The sequence below is a fragment of the Aulonocara stuartgranti genome (genome assembly GCF_965226115.1).
Source record: "Aulonocara stuartgranti genome assembly, chromosome: 2".
In the NCBI taxonomy this organism is placed as follows: Eukaryota; Metazoa; Chordata; class Actinopteri; order Cichliformes; family Cichlidae; genus Aulonocara; species Aulonocara stuartgranti.
In genome coordinates, this window is record NC_138940.1 from 39,414,073 (window position 1) to 39,430,423 (window position 16,351).

General features: G+C 39.9%; 2 protein-coding genes across 5 annotated transcripts in view; one reads left to right on the top strand and one right to left on the bottom strand.

Annotated features, from left to right (window-relative positions):
• Positions 1 to 1,451, bottom strand: part of stag3 (STAG3 cohesin complex component) — a 25,532-nt gene extending 24,081 nt beyond the window's left edge. Inside the window, exon 1 of one of the 4 annotated variants that reach the window (XM_082554072.1) lies at positions 1,428 to 1,451. The gene's annotated coding sequence lies outside the window, so the exon portion shown is untranslated. The other 3 variants (XM_082554070.1, XM_082554069.1, XM_082554068.1) reach the window with 3 other exon arrangements.
• Positions 857 to 15,013, top strand: gpc2 (glypican 2; the record flags this gene model as incomplete). The annotated part of the gene is made up of 11 exons (XM_082554217.1): positions 857 to 1,034; positions 2,816 to 2,974; positions 4,021 to 4,155; positions 8,227 to 8,402; positions 8,503 to 8,583; positions 9,374 to 9,539; positions 10,241 to 10,371; positions 11,098 to 11,244; positions 12,056 to 12,192; positions 13,020 to 13,192; positions 13,273 to 15,013. The coding sequence occupies 11 exons, from the start codon at positions 857 to 859 to the stop codon at positions 13,548 to 13,550; spliced, it is 1,761 nt and encodes a 586-aa protein (XP_082410343.1). The 3' UTR covers positions 13,551 to 15,013.
• Positions 15,014 to 16,351: the final 1,338 nt, after the last annotated feature.

Here is a 16,351-nt window from a genome sequence, read left to right on the forward strand (position 1 = left end):
CTGCCCTTCTGTCGCAAATCATCCCTGACTCCTCTCCACCTACTCCACCCCCTTTTCACTGTCCGTTGCTTGGATGGCTTGCCCCAGGTATTTAAACTCATCCACCATCTCTGCTCCTTGCAGCTCCACTGTTACACCTGTCTCCTGCTCATTCATTTACTCTTGTTTAACTTGAGGTAATTTTTAAAAAATCACTCATGCATACATCAGTTTTTGCACTATTGTGGCACTTCTACTTTAGTTATACTCTTTATCTATTGTAGACTACTATTTTCGCTGCTGCTGTAAAACAGTTTCCCTTGTGAAATGAATGAAAGTATGAATCAAAATTGGGACTCTTTCTTTCAAATGCTCAAAAATTGTAATAAAAACATGATTATACGGTTGTTGTTTTTGTTATGTCCTTACGTAGTCTTTCTGGCTGTCCCATCAACTACAAGCATCCCCTTTTATTTTGACAGCAGCCCTCCTTCCGGTATCACCCTGGTTACGTCCCGAGTGTTTGACGCAGTTTGCCTGTCAGATGATGCTGTGGGCCGGGAGCGCCTCTTTCACACTCCCATGTATTTACGTACAACAGCGGGTCTCCCAGGAAGGACAAATTAAATGAACACGGCCGATGGAAACGCAGGCCTGTCTGTGATGTAAAAGCCCGGCCCGGATGTTCATTGCACTTATTGGGGAAAAACTATGACTGTTTCAAACGACTGACGATTTGGGATCCCGTTACTCCTTACACTTTTGCGTGCATCCAAACCGGCCAGACATTCATTCATTTATAAGCTGCTGCAACCACAGTCTGGCTTTATCCTTTACTGGAGTCTGCTTTTTTCCCCCCCCAAGTCCTGCAGTGAGGATGGATACCAGGGTGTCTTTTCCCAGTCGTCGGCTGCTGGTACTTCTTTGCACGGCTGCTGCCCTTTTAGGGACCCGGAGCCCTTTGGCTGCAGCGGGGAGAAGCTGCTCGGACACCAGGCAGGTGTACTTGGAGAAGGGGTACAGCACAAGCACCGCTCCGCTGACTCAAATTTCTGGTAAGACGGTTCCTATACCGCAAAGCGGGAATAAATTAAAGCATACAGTTCTCGGGACCCACATAGGGCAGTCTGTAATGATATGATATAAAAAAATATATATATATAAAAAAAAATGTTATATGTATATATATATATATATATATATATATATATATAGGGAAGGTTTAATTGTAAATTTCAGGGTAGGGTGCAGTTATGTCGCAGCAGAAATGTAGGCGCATCAGCATGGGATAAAAATAACATAATGCACATTAAGGTCAGTGTAAACTCACTGCTCCGCACTGCAAGCATCTTTAAGGGAATATTGTAGCAGGAAATGCCCTATAAACACAAACGCAACAAATCTCTGTAGAAAAGTGATAAAGAAGTACAAGGTGGCTCCAAACTCACTAAACGCCCCAGAGAGCCGTTGTAGGATCACCACGGTGAGTTTTTACCCCCCAAGAGAAACAATGCAGTATGGTTTAAAACAAATTACACCCGCCCCCTCCTCCTCTCTGTGCGGTTTAAATGGGATGATTAAGGGGATGAGCAAATTGCCAACACCGGTGCAACAAAGAACCTCGCCCCTAATTAGTCTTTGCCTACTGGCTCACTGTTAAATCCCTGCATATACACCCATAGGCTCTGTTCACCGCTGATAATCTTATTTTGAGAATGAGAAGATTGGATGCGGATTACAAACACTTAGATTTTGAATAATTTGAAGTTGGTGATGGGGTAGAACAGAGGAGGGGGGTACAAGAAAGTGGATTTTAGATGTTAAATTGTTCAAAATAAAAATGTCTGATCATGTGAGGGTGCAAATGACAGAGTGAAGATGTAGCTTACTTCTTGGAGGTTTAGCTTTGCATGTAAATCAGTGAGCGGATGTGTCTGCTCCTCTCAGACACACATAGAGCTGCTTTTAAAAGTGATTGTGAATAAAATGTATGTTTGAAGTGTTTTTTCCCCCCTCCTTTTCTTTCACAGCAATTTAGCTTAGTGTGTGAGGCAACTGCAGAATAGATTTTATTTGGTGTGTGTGTGTGCATGTGTGTGTGTATGTTGGGCTATCACTGCCTGAGTCTTGGCTCACTGTCCCGTGGGCCAGGGGAGCAGATGGCTGGGAGAGTGAAGGATGAAGGGAGGCAGTTTAGCAATGGAAATAGAGGGATGAGAGAGGGCTAATAGTGAGAGACACAGGGAGAACAAAAGAGGCAGAGAGGAACATCGGCCAGGGTGGAGTTAGGAATCAGACTTTCGGCTCTATTAACAGGCGCAATATTCATGTCGGATGCAATATGATAGAAACAAAGAATTCAAGGCTTTTGCATATTTTGAGTACTCCTGTGTTATCCCCCCCCCCCCCCCCCCCCTCCTGTGTGTGGTTTGCATATATCATTACCTCAGACATATCAAAGACCCAACCTGGGCTGACAAAGAAAGACAGATTGAAGTTGAATAATTCATGCATGGTAATTAAATTTTTTCTACCACAGCGTTATCTTTAATAAGATTTCCCCACTGAATGGACTGACAAGTAGAGGAATTGACTTTCAAACTAAAAAAAAATCAGCTTTGACCTCCATAATGGAAATTGGCCTTGCACTTAATAATACATTTTAGTCATAAAAACAGCACAAAGTGCTTCACAAAACCAAGTGCATATATAAAGTAGAAGCATATAATTACATATAGTTAAAAAAACCCCAAGGGAATCAGATTTCTCACCATAGGTTTAACTGTGGGATCAATCCTTGCTTTCTCTTATGGCCTTTCTTTTATGTTTGTTCCAGGTGAGCACCTGCGGCTCTGTCCTCAGGACTACACTTGCTGCTCCAGTCAGATGGAGGAGACTCTGGCCCAGCAGAGTGAAAGGGACTTCCTCAAAGCAGTTTCAGACAACAGCCAGTTTCTCTTGACCACCTTTACCCAGAGACACCGCAGGTTTGACGGTGAGAGGCTGACACCTTAGTAGTTCTTGTGTTTGTAATGGGAACATTATTTGATTTGAAGCTGATTAAAAGCTAGTTATTACTTTTGATACCATAGTTTGTGAAAAAATGACCCTCCCCAAAATTAAACCAGTGAGTTTTAATTATAAAATGACCTTCCTAATTTAATTCAGATGATACTTCTGCGCTATTAAAATTACAGCTAAATGCTTGAAGCACAGCAAAGCAAATATATTAAAATGCTTGTTACTTATGTAATTTCAGCAACTGTGAGGCATTTTCATACAAGTGGCGACTCACAAGAGACTGATTATAAAACTAGATACAAATCAAGCAACCAGGGCCAAGCTATCCTGCATTTTAGTCTGTAACTTTTTTTTTTTTTGCTCTAAATAACATTTTCCATAATGCAGCTAAACACCATATTTAACTGGAGAAAATCCCAGTTGAGGCCTCCCATTAAAAATATATAACCTGCTTGTCTAAGCTGAATTAACTATGATTATGCTGCTATGATTTTGCCAGGGTTATACAGACATAGAAGTCTTTATGAAAAAAGGTTTCACTGGAATTGTAAGACTAGTTTATAATGACTTATAATCTATAAACTTGTATAAAGTTTTTGGAAAACCCAAATATTTTTATAGTGCTCTGTATCTGGGAGATTTTATCAGTCATTGTTTCAAATAATGCGTCTACAGCTGCAGGTTTGTAGCAGCCACAGTACAGAGCTGAATTTACACTTTCTCCTCCTACCTGCAGTAGACTGCTATCACCCTTCCTCACACTTTTATATAATATATAATGATGAGTCATGTAAAGACGCTTAAGGAGTGGGAGACTGCATATGAGTCTTAAAGATGGATTTTAAATAGAGTACATTTTGTTAAACCCATTTACCAGTGTGCAGGATCTGAGCTGTTAATCTTTCAGGGAAGGGAGGAGGGTGAGGGAGCGCCTACATAGAAACCTGGCCGAGATATTAGAGAAAAAGAGGGTGGGTGACCAGTTTGTAGCTAATCGCTGCTTTTTCTGTCTCTGCACAGAGTTCTTCAAAGAACTTATAGACCTTTCAGAGAAGTCTATGAACCAGATGTTTACCAAGACCTATGGCCTGCTCTTCACCCAGAACGCACACGTCTTCCAAGAGCTTTTCCTGGAGCTTCGCAGATATTATTCTGGTTGGTTTTAACACTCCTTTGTCCACCTTGACAGTCATAGAGATAATTAATGATTTTGGCAAAGATATGTCAGCTAGGTTGGATCAGAGACATTGTAAAATAATTCAATTCAGTTCAGTTCAATTCAGTTTTATTTATATAGCATTAAATCACAACAACAGTAGCTTTAAATTACTTTATACTGTAAGGCAAAGATCCTACAATAAAGAAAAAAGAGAAAGCCCCAGCAGTCATATGACCCCCTATGAGAAAATGCTTTGGTGACAGTGGGAAGGAAAAACTCCCTTTTAACAGGAAGATACCTTCAGCAGAACCAGGCTCAGGGAGGGGCGGGGCCATCTGCTGCGACCGGTTGGGGTAAGGGGAGGAAGACAGGACAGAGACATGCTGTGGAAGAGACCGAAACATTATGAATCACTAAAAATTTAACGCAGAGAGGTGTATAAACACATGCTAACAAAAAAAAAGCGAGTGAAAAAGGCAACTGAAGAAGAAACACTTAATGCATCGTGTAAATCCCCCAGGAGCATATACTTATTGGAACATAACTAAAGGAGAATTTAGGGTCACCTTATCCAACCCTAACTATATGCTCTATCAAAAATGAAAATTTTAAGCCTAATCTTAAAAGTTTACTCTCATGACTCCAAACTGAAAGCTGGTTCCAAGGAAGAGAGGCATGAATATGCCCATTGAAGGGCATATCCTGGTCAAGAACTACTCAAAGATCCCTCACAGTCTTACTAGAGGTCAAGTTAATGCCATCCAGATTATCTGGTTAGATACTGTATTTGTAATGCTTTTAGGGCCGAGTACAATGGCCTCAGTTTTTATTGAATTTAAAAGTAGAAAATTAGAGGTAATCCAGGTCTTTATTTCTTTAAGACATTCCTACAGTTTAACTAATCAGTGTGTATTATCTGGTTTCATGAATAGATAAAGTTGGGTGTCATCTGCATAGCAGTGTAAATGTATGCTATGCCTTCTGATGATACTTCCTAAGGGAAGCATGTATAATGCAAACAGAATTAGTCCTGGCATAGAACTCTGTGGAACTTCATAATTAACCTCAGTGAATGAAGAGGACTCTCCATTTACATGAATAAATTTAAATGGTCAAATCGTGGCTTTTTAAGTAACAGTGTAAGAACTGCCAGATTAAAGGCCTGTGGTAAATACCTGATTAATAGAAATAGGTTGATCACATTTAAGATTAATGGTAGGAAAGAAAGAAAAAGAGTCTAAATAAATATCAATGGTACTGAAAGTAGCTGCACATAATGCTACTTCTGTGTGATGGTTATGACAAATTTTTTCTTTAATGGTTAAAATTTTATTTGTGATGCTTGCAACAACAGAGCTCTGTAGTACTCTTTCAGTGCTGAAAGAGAAACCTTGTTGTTCTTATTTTCTCTAATCACTAATTAATCCCTAATAAATCAGTGATAAAATGTTCTAGCTTGAAAGAGGGTTTTTCATAAAGCAGCAAACTAAGTTTCCAGGATAAATGATTATCTAAATTAGTGAGACATCATTTCCTCTTCAGCTTATGAGTTGTCTGCTTTAAGGTGCACATTTGAGAGTTATAGCAGGTGTCTGTCTTTTTCACAGGAGCTACATTATCCAGAGTCGTATGCAGTGAAGAAGTAAAATAATTAACAAGATAATCGACCTCTGTGGGAGTAGTGTTCTGGTAGCTGCTCTGCTCTGTGTTGGCACAAGGCATAGGAGAAGATGACAGTGGATGAATTATATCCTTTAACCTAGTTACAGTACTTTCATAAATACATTTATTGTGATAAAATCTATATACTACTGCTGTGTAATCCATTGTAAATTTAAATGCTATTAGGAAATAATCAGACAAAAGAGGGTTTGAAGGAAATGCTGATAAATGTTCAGTATAACGCTATATATCAGAAAAAGCTCTAGAGTGGGATTAAGGTGGTGGGTGGGATCTTTTACATTGTGAAAGAAGCCAACTGAGTCTAATAATACATTTAATATGGATGTTAAAATCACCCACAATATTTATTTTATCTGAGCTGAGCACTAAATCAGATAAAAAGTCTGAGAATTCAGACAGAAATTATAAATGATAACAAATATGACTGGTTTATGAGTTTTCCAGCACGGGTGGGCAAGGTGAAGCATCAGGCTTTGAAATGAATTAAAACTCTGTCTGAGTCTTTGGTTGATTAACAAGCTGGAGTGGAAGATTGCTGCCATTCATTACAAGTATCGTTATTACTAAAGGAGTCTGTGGAGTAACACTTTCCCTGGGAGCAGGAAAGTGCAGGAGGGACAGGTGAAAATGCCATGCTACTAGCTAGCTGGCTACAAGTTGAGCTAGCAAATCCCTAAAGAGACAGTGAATACTGTGAATGTAATTAGTGAGTGAATCAACAGAGAGTATGCTTTGGATAAAGCATGTGAAGATTACTCTATGAAAAAAGTTGTTACGTATACGTTTTTAATTAAATTGACAGAAAAACAACAGGAACAGGAAGTGATACATAATCAAAGAGAGAACAAACTGAGAGAAGGAGAATATCACAAATCAACTTTGTACATGGTTTTTAGCAAGTTCTACACATGCAGTTTTAAATTAAATTCAGATAATCCTTGAAAATAACTTCCCTAATAAGTGCACAGTAAGTGACCAAGTGCACAGGGTTGTCAGGCTTGCTGCTGAGTGGACTTTGGTTGGCTCTGCCATATAAAAGAAGGAGATTAGGGATATAATGATGGTTTACTGATCCAAAACACAAATGGCAATCACTAGCTTCCAATCCAAACAACATAGAGGGAAAAATCCACGTTCTATTCCACAGTGTTAAAACAGTAATTTAAGTAACCTGCCTGGTATATGTAGTCTACAGTGGGCTCCAGTACCACCACGAGGAAAGAATGACTGCAGGGAAATGTTTAAAAAGACTGATCTCTGTTTAAAGAGGTACAATAATTCCTTCCGACACTGACATTTATGTATAGTTCAGACAGTCCACGTCCATGTTGTGGTAAATCAGCAGTTATAGACAGCAATAAAAAAAGCATCATTGTCTTTTGAGGGGAACCGACATGCCAGGAAAAACTGGAGGAAAAAAGGAGAGCGAGAATTGGATTCCCACAGATGCCAGACCATTTCTATTTTTGTTCCGGATCGTTCTGTTTTTGGCTTCACAGCCGCTCACTGACTCCTCCATCTGCAGGCTGCTAAGTCAGCCTGTCCTTCTCTGCCAAACAGCATGTATGGCTAATTTAAGGCAGTATAGTAGACTACAGATTGGAGATTCACATGCTCATTCTGTAGAAACACTCAAGCAGACAAAACATTATGGATACTATCATGTTCTAAAGCAGAAAACATTTAGTGTTCAGATTTATGTTATCATTAAAAAAAAAGTGTTCATTTATCAACTAGATTAAGTTTTATTAAATTTTATAAATTTTATGTAGTTTTATAAATTTTTTTGATTACAATATTTTTAACCAAAGTGAGACATGCGACTTCGCTAGAGTGTTATTTAAAGAAGCAAGGACAGAGTTTGCTCTAAAATCTCCATCTTTCCCCCAAAACTGTTGTTTCTCAAATGCATCAAAAATTATTAAGTGAGATATTTAAAGCAATGTCAATCAGACTTCTCCATAGCTTGTACTGTGTGTTTAGCCAAGGAGAAAAACACTTTAGTAAAACAATCAGGTATTTATAAAAGTATTTTTCTGTACTTTCCTTCAAAAACCTTGGAATTTTAATGCACACACTTCAGCAGTTAGTCATTTGTATGCTGAATGCAAAATAAACAGCGCATATAAATATTGAGAATGTTTTTTTGTCCTTCTAGCTGTTCAAATATGGCCGCACTTACCAAACTAATTTATCTGATGGTTTTTATAGCTTAACATAGCTTTTATTGGAAGAAGATGAGAGAAATCTGTCTTTAAATACTCTCCAACAGCATTGTCGTGGTGAGATCCATTCTAACTGCAGTGACTCTTTTTCGAAGCATTTATCAGATAAGAAAAAAAACATATTCTTATATAGTATAACTGTTACTCTATTGTTCACAGGGGGAAGTGTGAGTCTGGCAGAAGTTCTGTCAGATTTCTGGTCCAGACTTGTGGAGCGGGTCTTCTCTCTGGTAAACCCCCAGTATCAGTTCAGTGAGGACTACCTAGAGTGTGTCAGCAAGCACGCCGAACAGCTGCAACCATTTGGGGATGTCCCTCGCAAACTTCGTGTACAAGTGTGTATATAGTAAAATCTACAGAGCTCATATATACTGTACTTATATAGCAGGATGGCAAAGGGGGACCCTAATCTGTTATCTTTGGTTTGACATTCAGGTGTCGAGGGCTTTCATAGCAGCCAGAGCGTTATCTCAAGGGCTTGCCACTGGTCGGGACATTGTCAACAAAGCAACAAAGGTGAGTGGCTCTTATTCAGCATCTCTTCATGCTTATCTTGAGTGGAATATTTAATACCAAGATGGCATTGATGATATTCTGCTGTCTAAAGCATACTGGCAAGCAATTATATGGTAAATGGATGTATTTATATAGCGCTTTTACTAGTCCCTAAGGACCCCAAGGCCCTTTACATATCCAGTCATCCACCCATACATTCACACACTGGTGATGACAGCTACATTGTAGCCACAGCCACCCTGGGGCGCACCGACAGAGGCGAGGCTGCCGGACACTGGCGCCACCGGGCCCTCTGACCACCACCAGTAGGCAACGGGTGAAGTGTCTTGCCCAAGGACACAACGACTGAGACCGTCCAAGCCGGGGCTCAAACCAGCAACCTTCCGATTACAAGGCGAACTCCCAACTCTTGAGCCACGATCGCCCCTGCGATCCTTTCATTATGTTCTTGTTTAAACGGCTAGTCACTCAAAAACACAATAGTTAGTCTAGACTTTATAGAGTAATCCTGTTTATTAGATTATCAGACATTTAATCTAAACTTTGAAGCAAAAACAAAATCATCTTGTTACCAGCAGGAAGTGAATCATTATCCAGACAAGTCCACACTAAACTGCTGGCCCTGTAGTGTGAACTGGTAACTGAGTAAATTAGTTTTTCTAAACATAACTTTGAAGTTCTTCAGCTGTGGTTGACTTTTGGAGCTGCAAATATGTAAAACCGCTTTGTTAAGTAATGGTCATTGTGTGTTTATGTATTTAATCCATTTTATTCTGTCCTTTGCTTTCAGTTAACTGCAGATTCAGAGTGTGTGCGTGGCCTGATGCGTCAGTGGTACTGCCCACTGTGTCGAGGTATGCCCTCCGTGCGCCCCTGCCGCTCATTGTGCCTTAACGTGATGAAGGGCTGCTTAGCCAATCAGGCTGACTTGGACACCGAATGGAACAATTTCATTGGTGGGTGATGGAGTATCTTTATATGTGATTTCATAGGTAGTGGATGGCACATTTTAAAAAGCTAAAGCTTTTGAAGAACCTGATTTTCAGCATCATTTTTAGATCTTTAAGCATAGGAGAGTCAGCGTCTAAGCACTTTGAATTATTCTCATCATAATTAAACCAGACATCCCAAAAAGTAGCATCCTTTCTTGTGCCCCTGTCACTCATTTACTTTCACGTCCTTTTCCCTAATGAGTTCCTCCTCCATTAATCATTCATGCCTCTCTGCTCCTTCACAATTGATCTGTCTTCCTGTGTTTCCTTTCTCCTTTCATCAAACCCATACATTCCCTCTATTTTTTCTTTTCATCTGGAGTGCTTCCTCTTACCTTTCATCGCTCCATCCATGCCTGCTGAACTCAAAACCATTTTACCCTCATGCAGCCTTTTGTCTGACCACCATTCTCCTCTCTTTTTCACGCTTTATATTGTGACAGCTTGCTTCTTTATTTTACTGAACACCCCTTAAAGAGATGTAAATCACACTCTTTTAGCTGGTTGGCCAGGGGGGAGATTCCAGACACACCACTGTCTTGACATTCATCAGGCTCTACAGAAGCCCACCTACACACAGTTTTTTTCTTCTTCTGTATATTACCTGAAAGTGAGAACTAAAGTCAAAGCAAACTTTATCACCCTACCATCTCTATGTTTTTCAGATGCTCTGTACCAGGTTTCAGAGAAGCTGGAGGGGCCTTTCAACATGGAGCTTGCAGCCGATTCTATCTCTGTAAAAGTGTCAGAGGCCATTATGCACATGCAGGAAAACAGTGTCAGCATCTCCAGCAAAGTAAGAAAGCACAGCAGACGATCAGTACATAAAAATGAAAACCAAATGAGCATTGTTATATTTTTTTATTGCTTTCCGAGAGTTTGGCAATTGTGAATCAATCGAGTGAAATGTTAACTGAACCTTTGAGAGGACATGCAAATGATCTTCTTCGATATTCAAGCAAAAGCTGTAATCTTAATTATTGTTTAATTTCATTTTTAATCTTTCTAATGAGACAGCATGCAGTAAAGATGAGAACATGATAGCCTCGGAGTATGATTAAAACATGGCAGACATCCCAGGAGTGAATCCTCCAGAGAGACACCCACGTCTTGTTAGAAACAGAGAAGCTCCTGGTTTGTGTTGGTAGTGCTTTAAGGAACAGACAGCTCTCTGCTTTACAATCCAGCTTTGTGCGACTGCACTCTAATAGAGCGTGACTGTTGAGGTTAGGGGGAGCTTTTTCAACATTGTTCAGTTACAACATTTTTGTCTGTAGACGTCATTGACTCTTTTCCCCAGAAATCAAAGGTCCCTGGTGTTTTTTTAAGCTTTAATTCAAAACTTACATCAAAGCTACCTTTTTTCTCTTAGAAGAAAGCACTGAGCCTTTTGCACTTATTCTTTAGGTGTTGTTAGAAGAAATTCTACGAAATCACATATTAGTTCGAGAATATACAGTTTTCTTGACACAACATAGAAGAATCATCTTAATCTTAAAACTGCTCTTGCTGTGTACCTCAGGTGTTCCAAGGCTGTGGAAACCCCAGGCCAGCTCCAGCAAGGTCCAAACGCTCGCCCAAAGAGTCCGGGGGCAACAGGAGGCCTTTCCGCACCTACACTCCTGAAGAGAAACCCACCACTGCTGCAGGCACCAACCTGGATCGATTGGTAAGGAGCAAACAGCACGGTGACGTGGTACCAGTAGGAATTCTTAATCTTGGGTTGCACTTACCTGTCAATAAAGGTAAAAAAAAAGAAAAGAAATCAGCTAAGGCCTAAAATTATTGTATTTCTGCTGTATTTGCCATTTGGTGCTTGCTAAGTACCATCCATTGGCCATTTAGTGCTTTTTCACTAAGAGAGACAAAGTGCTTACATTGAAACCAGATAAAACCCTTTGAAGTGGTTCGAGATGCTGATGAATGACTGTTTTTGGTGGGTTCATGATAAGTGCCACTTTTCACATGTTACAGTGAGCAATTTGGAACATTGTTGATACAGAAATAGATACTACTTGTTTTAATGGTGCACAATTTACCCTTTTGTGTTGAGCATTCTTTAAATATATCAGGAAAAAACTGTAAGAATGTCGCACATGTTTGCTCTGCACATGAATCTGATTCAGATCAAGAGGGGGAAAAAAAGGGAAAAAAAACCCCCAAAACACTAAAATAAGTCAGAGCGACTAATAACAGAGAGTCCTGTGGTTAGAACCCAGACAGAATTTCTGTGAATAGTGTGGTCTTGCAAGATAGAAATGCCTAAATAAAAAGAGCTTCAGATCAGAGCACAGACGAAGGGGGTATTAGATATTTATATCTGTTTATAAGACTGAAAAGAAATGTCGTTTAAGAGCTGACCCAGAAGCAAAGCTGTATTAGGTTTTTACCTTTACCCAGCATCAGCCCTGCAGCTTTCATACAAAGATACTTTAAAACCATGTCTGAGTCATAGCCAGTTTCCTTCCACCTCCACACAGGTTACCGAGCTGAAAGAGCGACTGCGGCCCATGCGGGGCTTCTGGGTGTCCCTCCCACACACCATCTGCAACGATGAGAAGATGGCTGCCGACGTCACTAATGAGGACCGCTGCTGGAACGGGCAGACCCGGGGGAGGTGAGCGAGATCAGAGCAAAAGGCTGCTGAGGGGAGGGTCTGTACAGGCGGAGGAGGAGGAGTGAGTGAGTGATGGTGCAGAGGTGGAAGGATGCAACAGATGGAACTGAGTTTATTTAATTATGCCACCGCCACTCACCCACATGTTCTCTACCTGGGTCTGCTTGTTCTGTGTACATACCAATGAATCAAGCTCATTTGAGAAGAAACACTAGTGAGTGTGTTACACAGAAAGAGGGGAACTGATTGTCCACCGTCATCAGTCAGCATTTTATATAAAAGCACATCCATCTTCAGTCACAAACCAGATGTGCTGGCTGTGCTATAATTATCTTGTATTATCACATATACAATAAGTGATAATAACTGTGAAATGTCCTTTGGGCATTCCAGATTGTAACTTTAAAAATATATATGGTGCAGCTAACTGTCTTATAAGCAAAAAGTGATACATGCATTATTAAAAATTCAATAAAGCTTGACATAAAACAAACCAATAGCTGCTGAAACATTGTGCTCTGTACCGAAAATGTCAGCCCAGTGGTCCAGGCAGCCACATGAAACCAGAGTCAGTGGGATTAATCCTCTGGGGACTGTTAGTGTCTGTACAAAATGTCACAGCAATCCATCAGATGATGACTGCTGAGATGTTTCTGTCTGGACTAAAGCAAAGGGACTGATTGGCCATAACCATCTCTAGAGCTTAGCCATTAAAGATTTGATTACAACGGGTATCACTGCACATAAACCTTTAGTGTTCTTAAGGAAATTAAATAGCAGAGAATAAGCTACTATGTATGTGAATGCCTCTTTGTGCGTATGCTCAGGTACCTGCCAGATGTGACAGGTGACGGTTTGGTGAGCCAGATCAATAACCCTGAGGTGGAAGTGGATATTGCACGTCCAGATGTGAGGACCAGGCAGCTGATCATGGAGCTGAGGGTGGTGACCAATAAACTGAGGCATGCTATGAGTGGACAGGACATGGACTTCATGGACAGTGAGTGTTCCTAAAATTTTGACTTGATATTCTTATATCTGCTCCATATTTCAGATGAAAATGTGCTTTTCCTGTTTCAGGTGAGGAAGGCAGTGGCTCAGGAGGTGGAGATCATGGCGAAAGGTACAATCATGACTGGCCAGGTTATGGGCCTTACTCTCCACCCTACACCAAACCCTCAAATAACCCCGCCTCCAACCCTGCAAAGCCGCCTCGAGGCCGAGACAGAAACGGGTCCAAGTGGAACAGAAACAACGGGCAGGGACGGGTTCGATCTGCAGCTGGTCTGCTCTCTTTCTCCCCGTTTTCTTTGTTGCCTCTGCCTTTTGTGGTCACTGCTGCCACCATGTGGAGATAGCTGGTTATTAAAGTGTGGAAGTGAGGGGAAAATTTCTGTCATGCTGGAGTCTAAAGCACATTATTAAGAAAATAATTGCCATTCCATTCGGTTACACCAGCATTAAACAACAGTAAAAACAGACTAATTCAGCAATAATCAAAAACCTGTTTACAGCACTGAATATTTTTCCTACTCCCCAAGCAACTAATGAGAAATAAAACACACTGATAATTAAAAACACAACTTAAAAATATCATCTTTTATTTTTTTAGTGTCATGTTTGACTGATTGGCTTTAGATGCTGAACGGTGTGCAGTGCTGGGAGTCTTAAGGGGAACAAAGGAATAAACTTTTCAACATCAAATGAATTGGCAGGATGTGTGGGTGATGGCGGTGACCACTTGGTGGTCTGTGAGGTAGAGATTAGCCGTGCCCATAATTACTATGTAGTTTCAGTGAGCAGCTGATTTAACGTACATTTGTTTGCTGCTTCTCTCTTTAAATTAAGTTTCAGTACATTGGAGTTCAGTTTAGCTGTGGTTCGTTTAATTAATTTTTCCATCTTTTTAAAGCAGTAAGATAAAGTTTTTTAAATTAAAGCGCCATACTTTGGCTTGGAAACATTTGAAAAAGGCAAAAGTGTGACTCTTGAAACCAAACAATGGGCTGATTTTGAATGTAAAAGCTCAAACCAAGTTGGGTTGCTTATATCAGTGTAATGTATTGCTGTTTTTAATTTATTTGTAATATCATATTTTGTTTTATTATTATTTCAAGACAATGGCTGTGTGTTTTCTTCTAATGTAAGTTTGTCTTTCAAGTTCTCTGGTGGTGAAAAAAGGGAAAAATCAAGTTGTATTAATACTTTTTTGTAAACCAGTCATTTTAAAATATTATCCTATACATCAGAACACTTATTATCAGCTGTAGTTTTCTGGCTTCTTTACTTCTAAACAGAGAGGGGTAAAGAGCATCATGTGTGAGTGTGTGCGTATGTGTGCGTTTGCGTGATCGTTTTATAATGTTTGTTATATGTGCCGGTCTTGTTGAGAGGATGCTGGGACCTTTTTTAATAGTATGCTTTTGTACTTATTTTTCCTAAAAGCAACAAAAGTTGTTGAAAACAGTCGGTGAGCACGCTACGTATTGTAACGTTGGACTGAATGGTTTCAGAGAGAAAAATGATGTCAGAACTTAGATGATGGTTCTTAATTTTCATGTGCTGTTTTAATGAAGATAAAATCAAAGAGTTTTCTAGACAAAGCTTGTGAGGAGTTGTCATCAGGAAAGAGGAGAAGAAAAGATTAGTTTAACATTCTGGGAAGTGTGCTTAGCTTGCAAAGTGTAAAATGATAAGTTTAAGATTTAGAAAACAACAAAAAGACGGATTCAGCAGCTGATTAGTTTAAAACAAAGTAACTAGCTTGGATGAGAAAATCTATATACAAGGAATGGTTGAATTTGCAAATTAACATATTTTAACTTTTTTAATTTGTGGTAAATGGTAAATGGACTGGTTCTTATATAGCGCTTTTCCACTCTTCTGAGCACTCAAAGCGCTTTACACAACTTGTGCATTCACCCATTCACACCCATTCGCACAAGCACAACTGACATTCACACAAATTCATACTCCGATGAATGCATCGGAGAGCAATTTCAGGTTAGTATCTTGCCCAAGGATATTTGGCATGCAGACTAGGGGAAGCCGGGAATCGAACCACCAACCTTCCGATCAGTAGATGACCTGCTCTACCACCTGAGCTACAGCCACCCTTGTGCAAAAATAATTGATCATTTTACACGGGTTACATACTGATTGTTTATTGGCATGAAGAAATTGACAGATCTGCTAATAAAAATGCAATCTTTGCCAAGAAATAGACCAACACACACTTACCAGCCACTTCATAAAGTATATCAGTTCAGTTGTTGATGGAAATATCTGCCTAGCTAGTCACGGCAGGCATGTAGACATGTTAAAGATGACCTGGTTAATTTCCACCTGCAGCAGACTGGGTAAGAATTAGTGTTTTAAGTGACTTTGAACATGGCATGGTTATTTATGTTAGATGGGCTGGTCTGAGTATTTCAGAAACTGCTGATTCACTGGGGATTTTCCCCACACAACCATCTCTAGGGTTTACAGAGAATGGTTTGGCAAAGAGAAAATATGCAGTGAGTGGCAGTTCCCTGGGACAAAATACGTTTTTGATGGCCTGAGGTCAGAGGAGAATGACCAGATGCATTCAATCTTGAATCAGATGGTCTATAGTAGCAGTAGACCACACTGAGTGCCACTCCTCTCAGCTAAAAATGGGGAACTGAAACTATGATTCATGTGGACTGACCAAAATTGGATAATAGAAAGATTGCCTGGTTTGATGATCAGATGAAGATGGTTTGGTCAGAATTTGGTGAAAACAAGAACATAGAGCACCTTTGGGATGTGGTGGAACAGGCGATTAGCATCATGTGTGTGCAGCTGACTAATCTGCAGCAACGGTGTGATGCTGTATTAAGAATTTATCCAAAACCTTCCTTAAACTATGTTGCAAATAATTAAGGTAGTTCTCAAGGTTCCCTGAAGTTGTAACCTATGAAGTGGCCAGTGAGTGTATAACCTCGGTATCAATTTGTACACTTTACTTTTCAGCATCTTTAAAGTAACATTTTCTTAAACATTATGTGTTTTGTAAAGTGAACATTGACAATGTTTCTCACTTTCTAGCTTTTATGCTAAGCTGCTTGCTTTAGGTCCACCTTAAAAAAAGCAAATAAGCACAGTTTCCAAAATGCTCAACTATTTCCAGGAGATG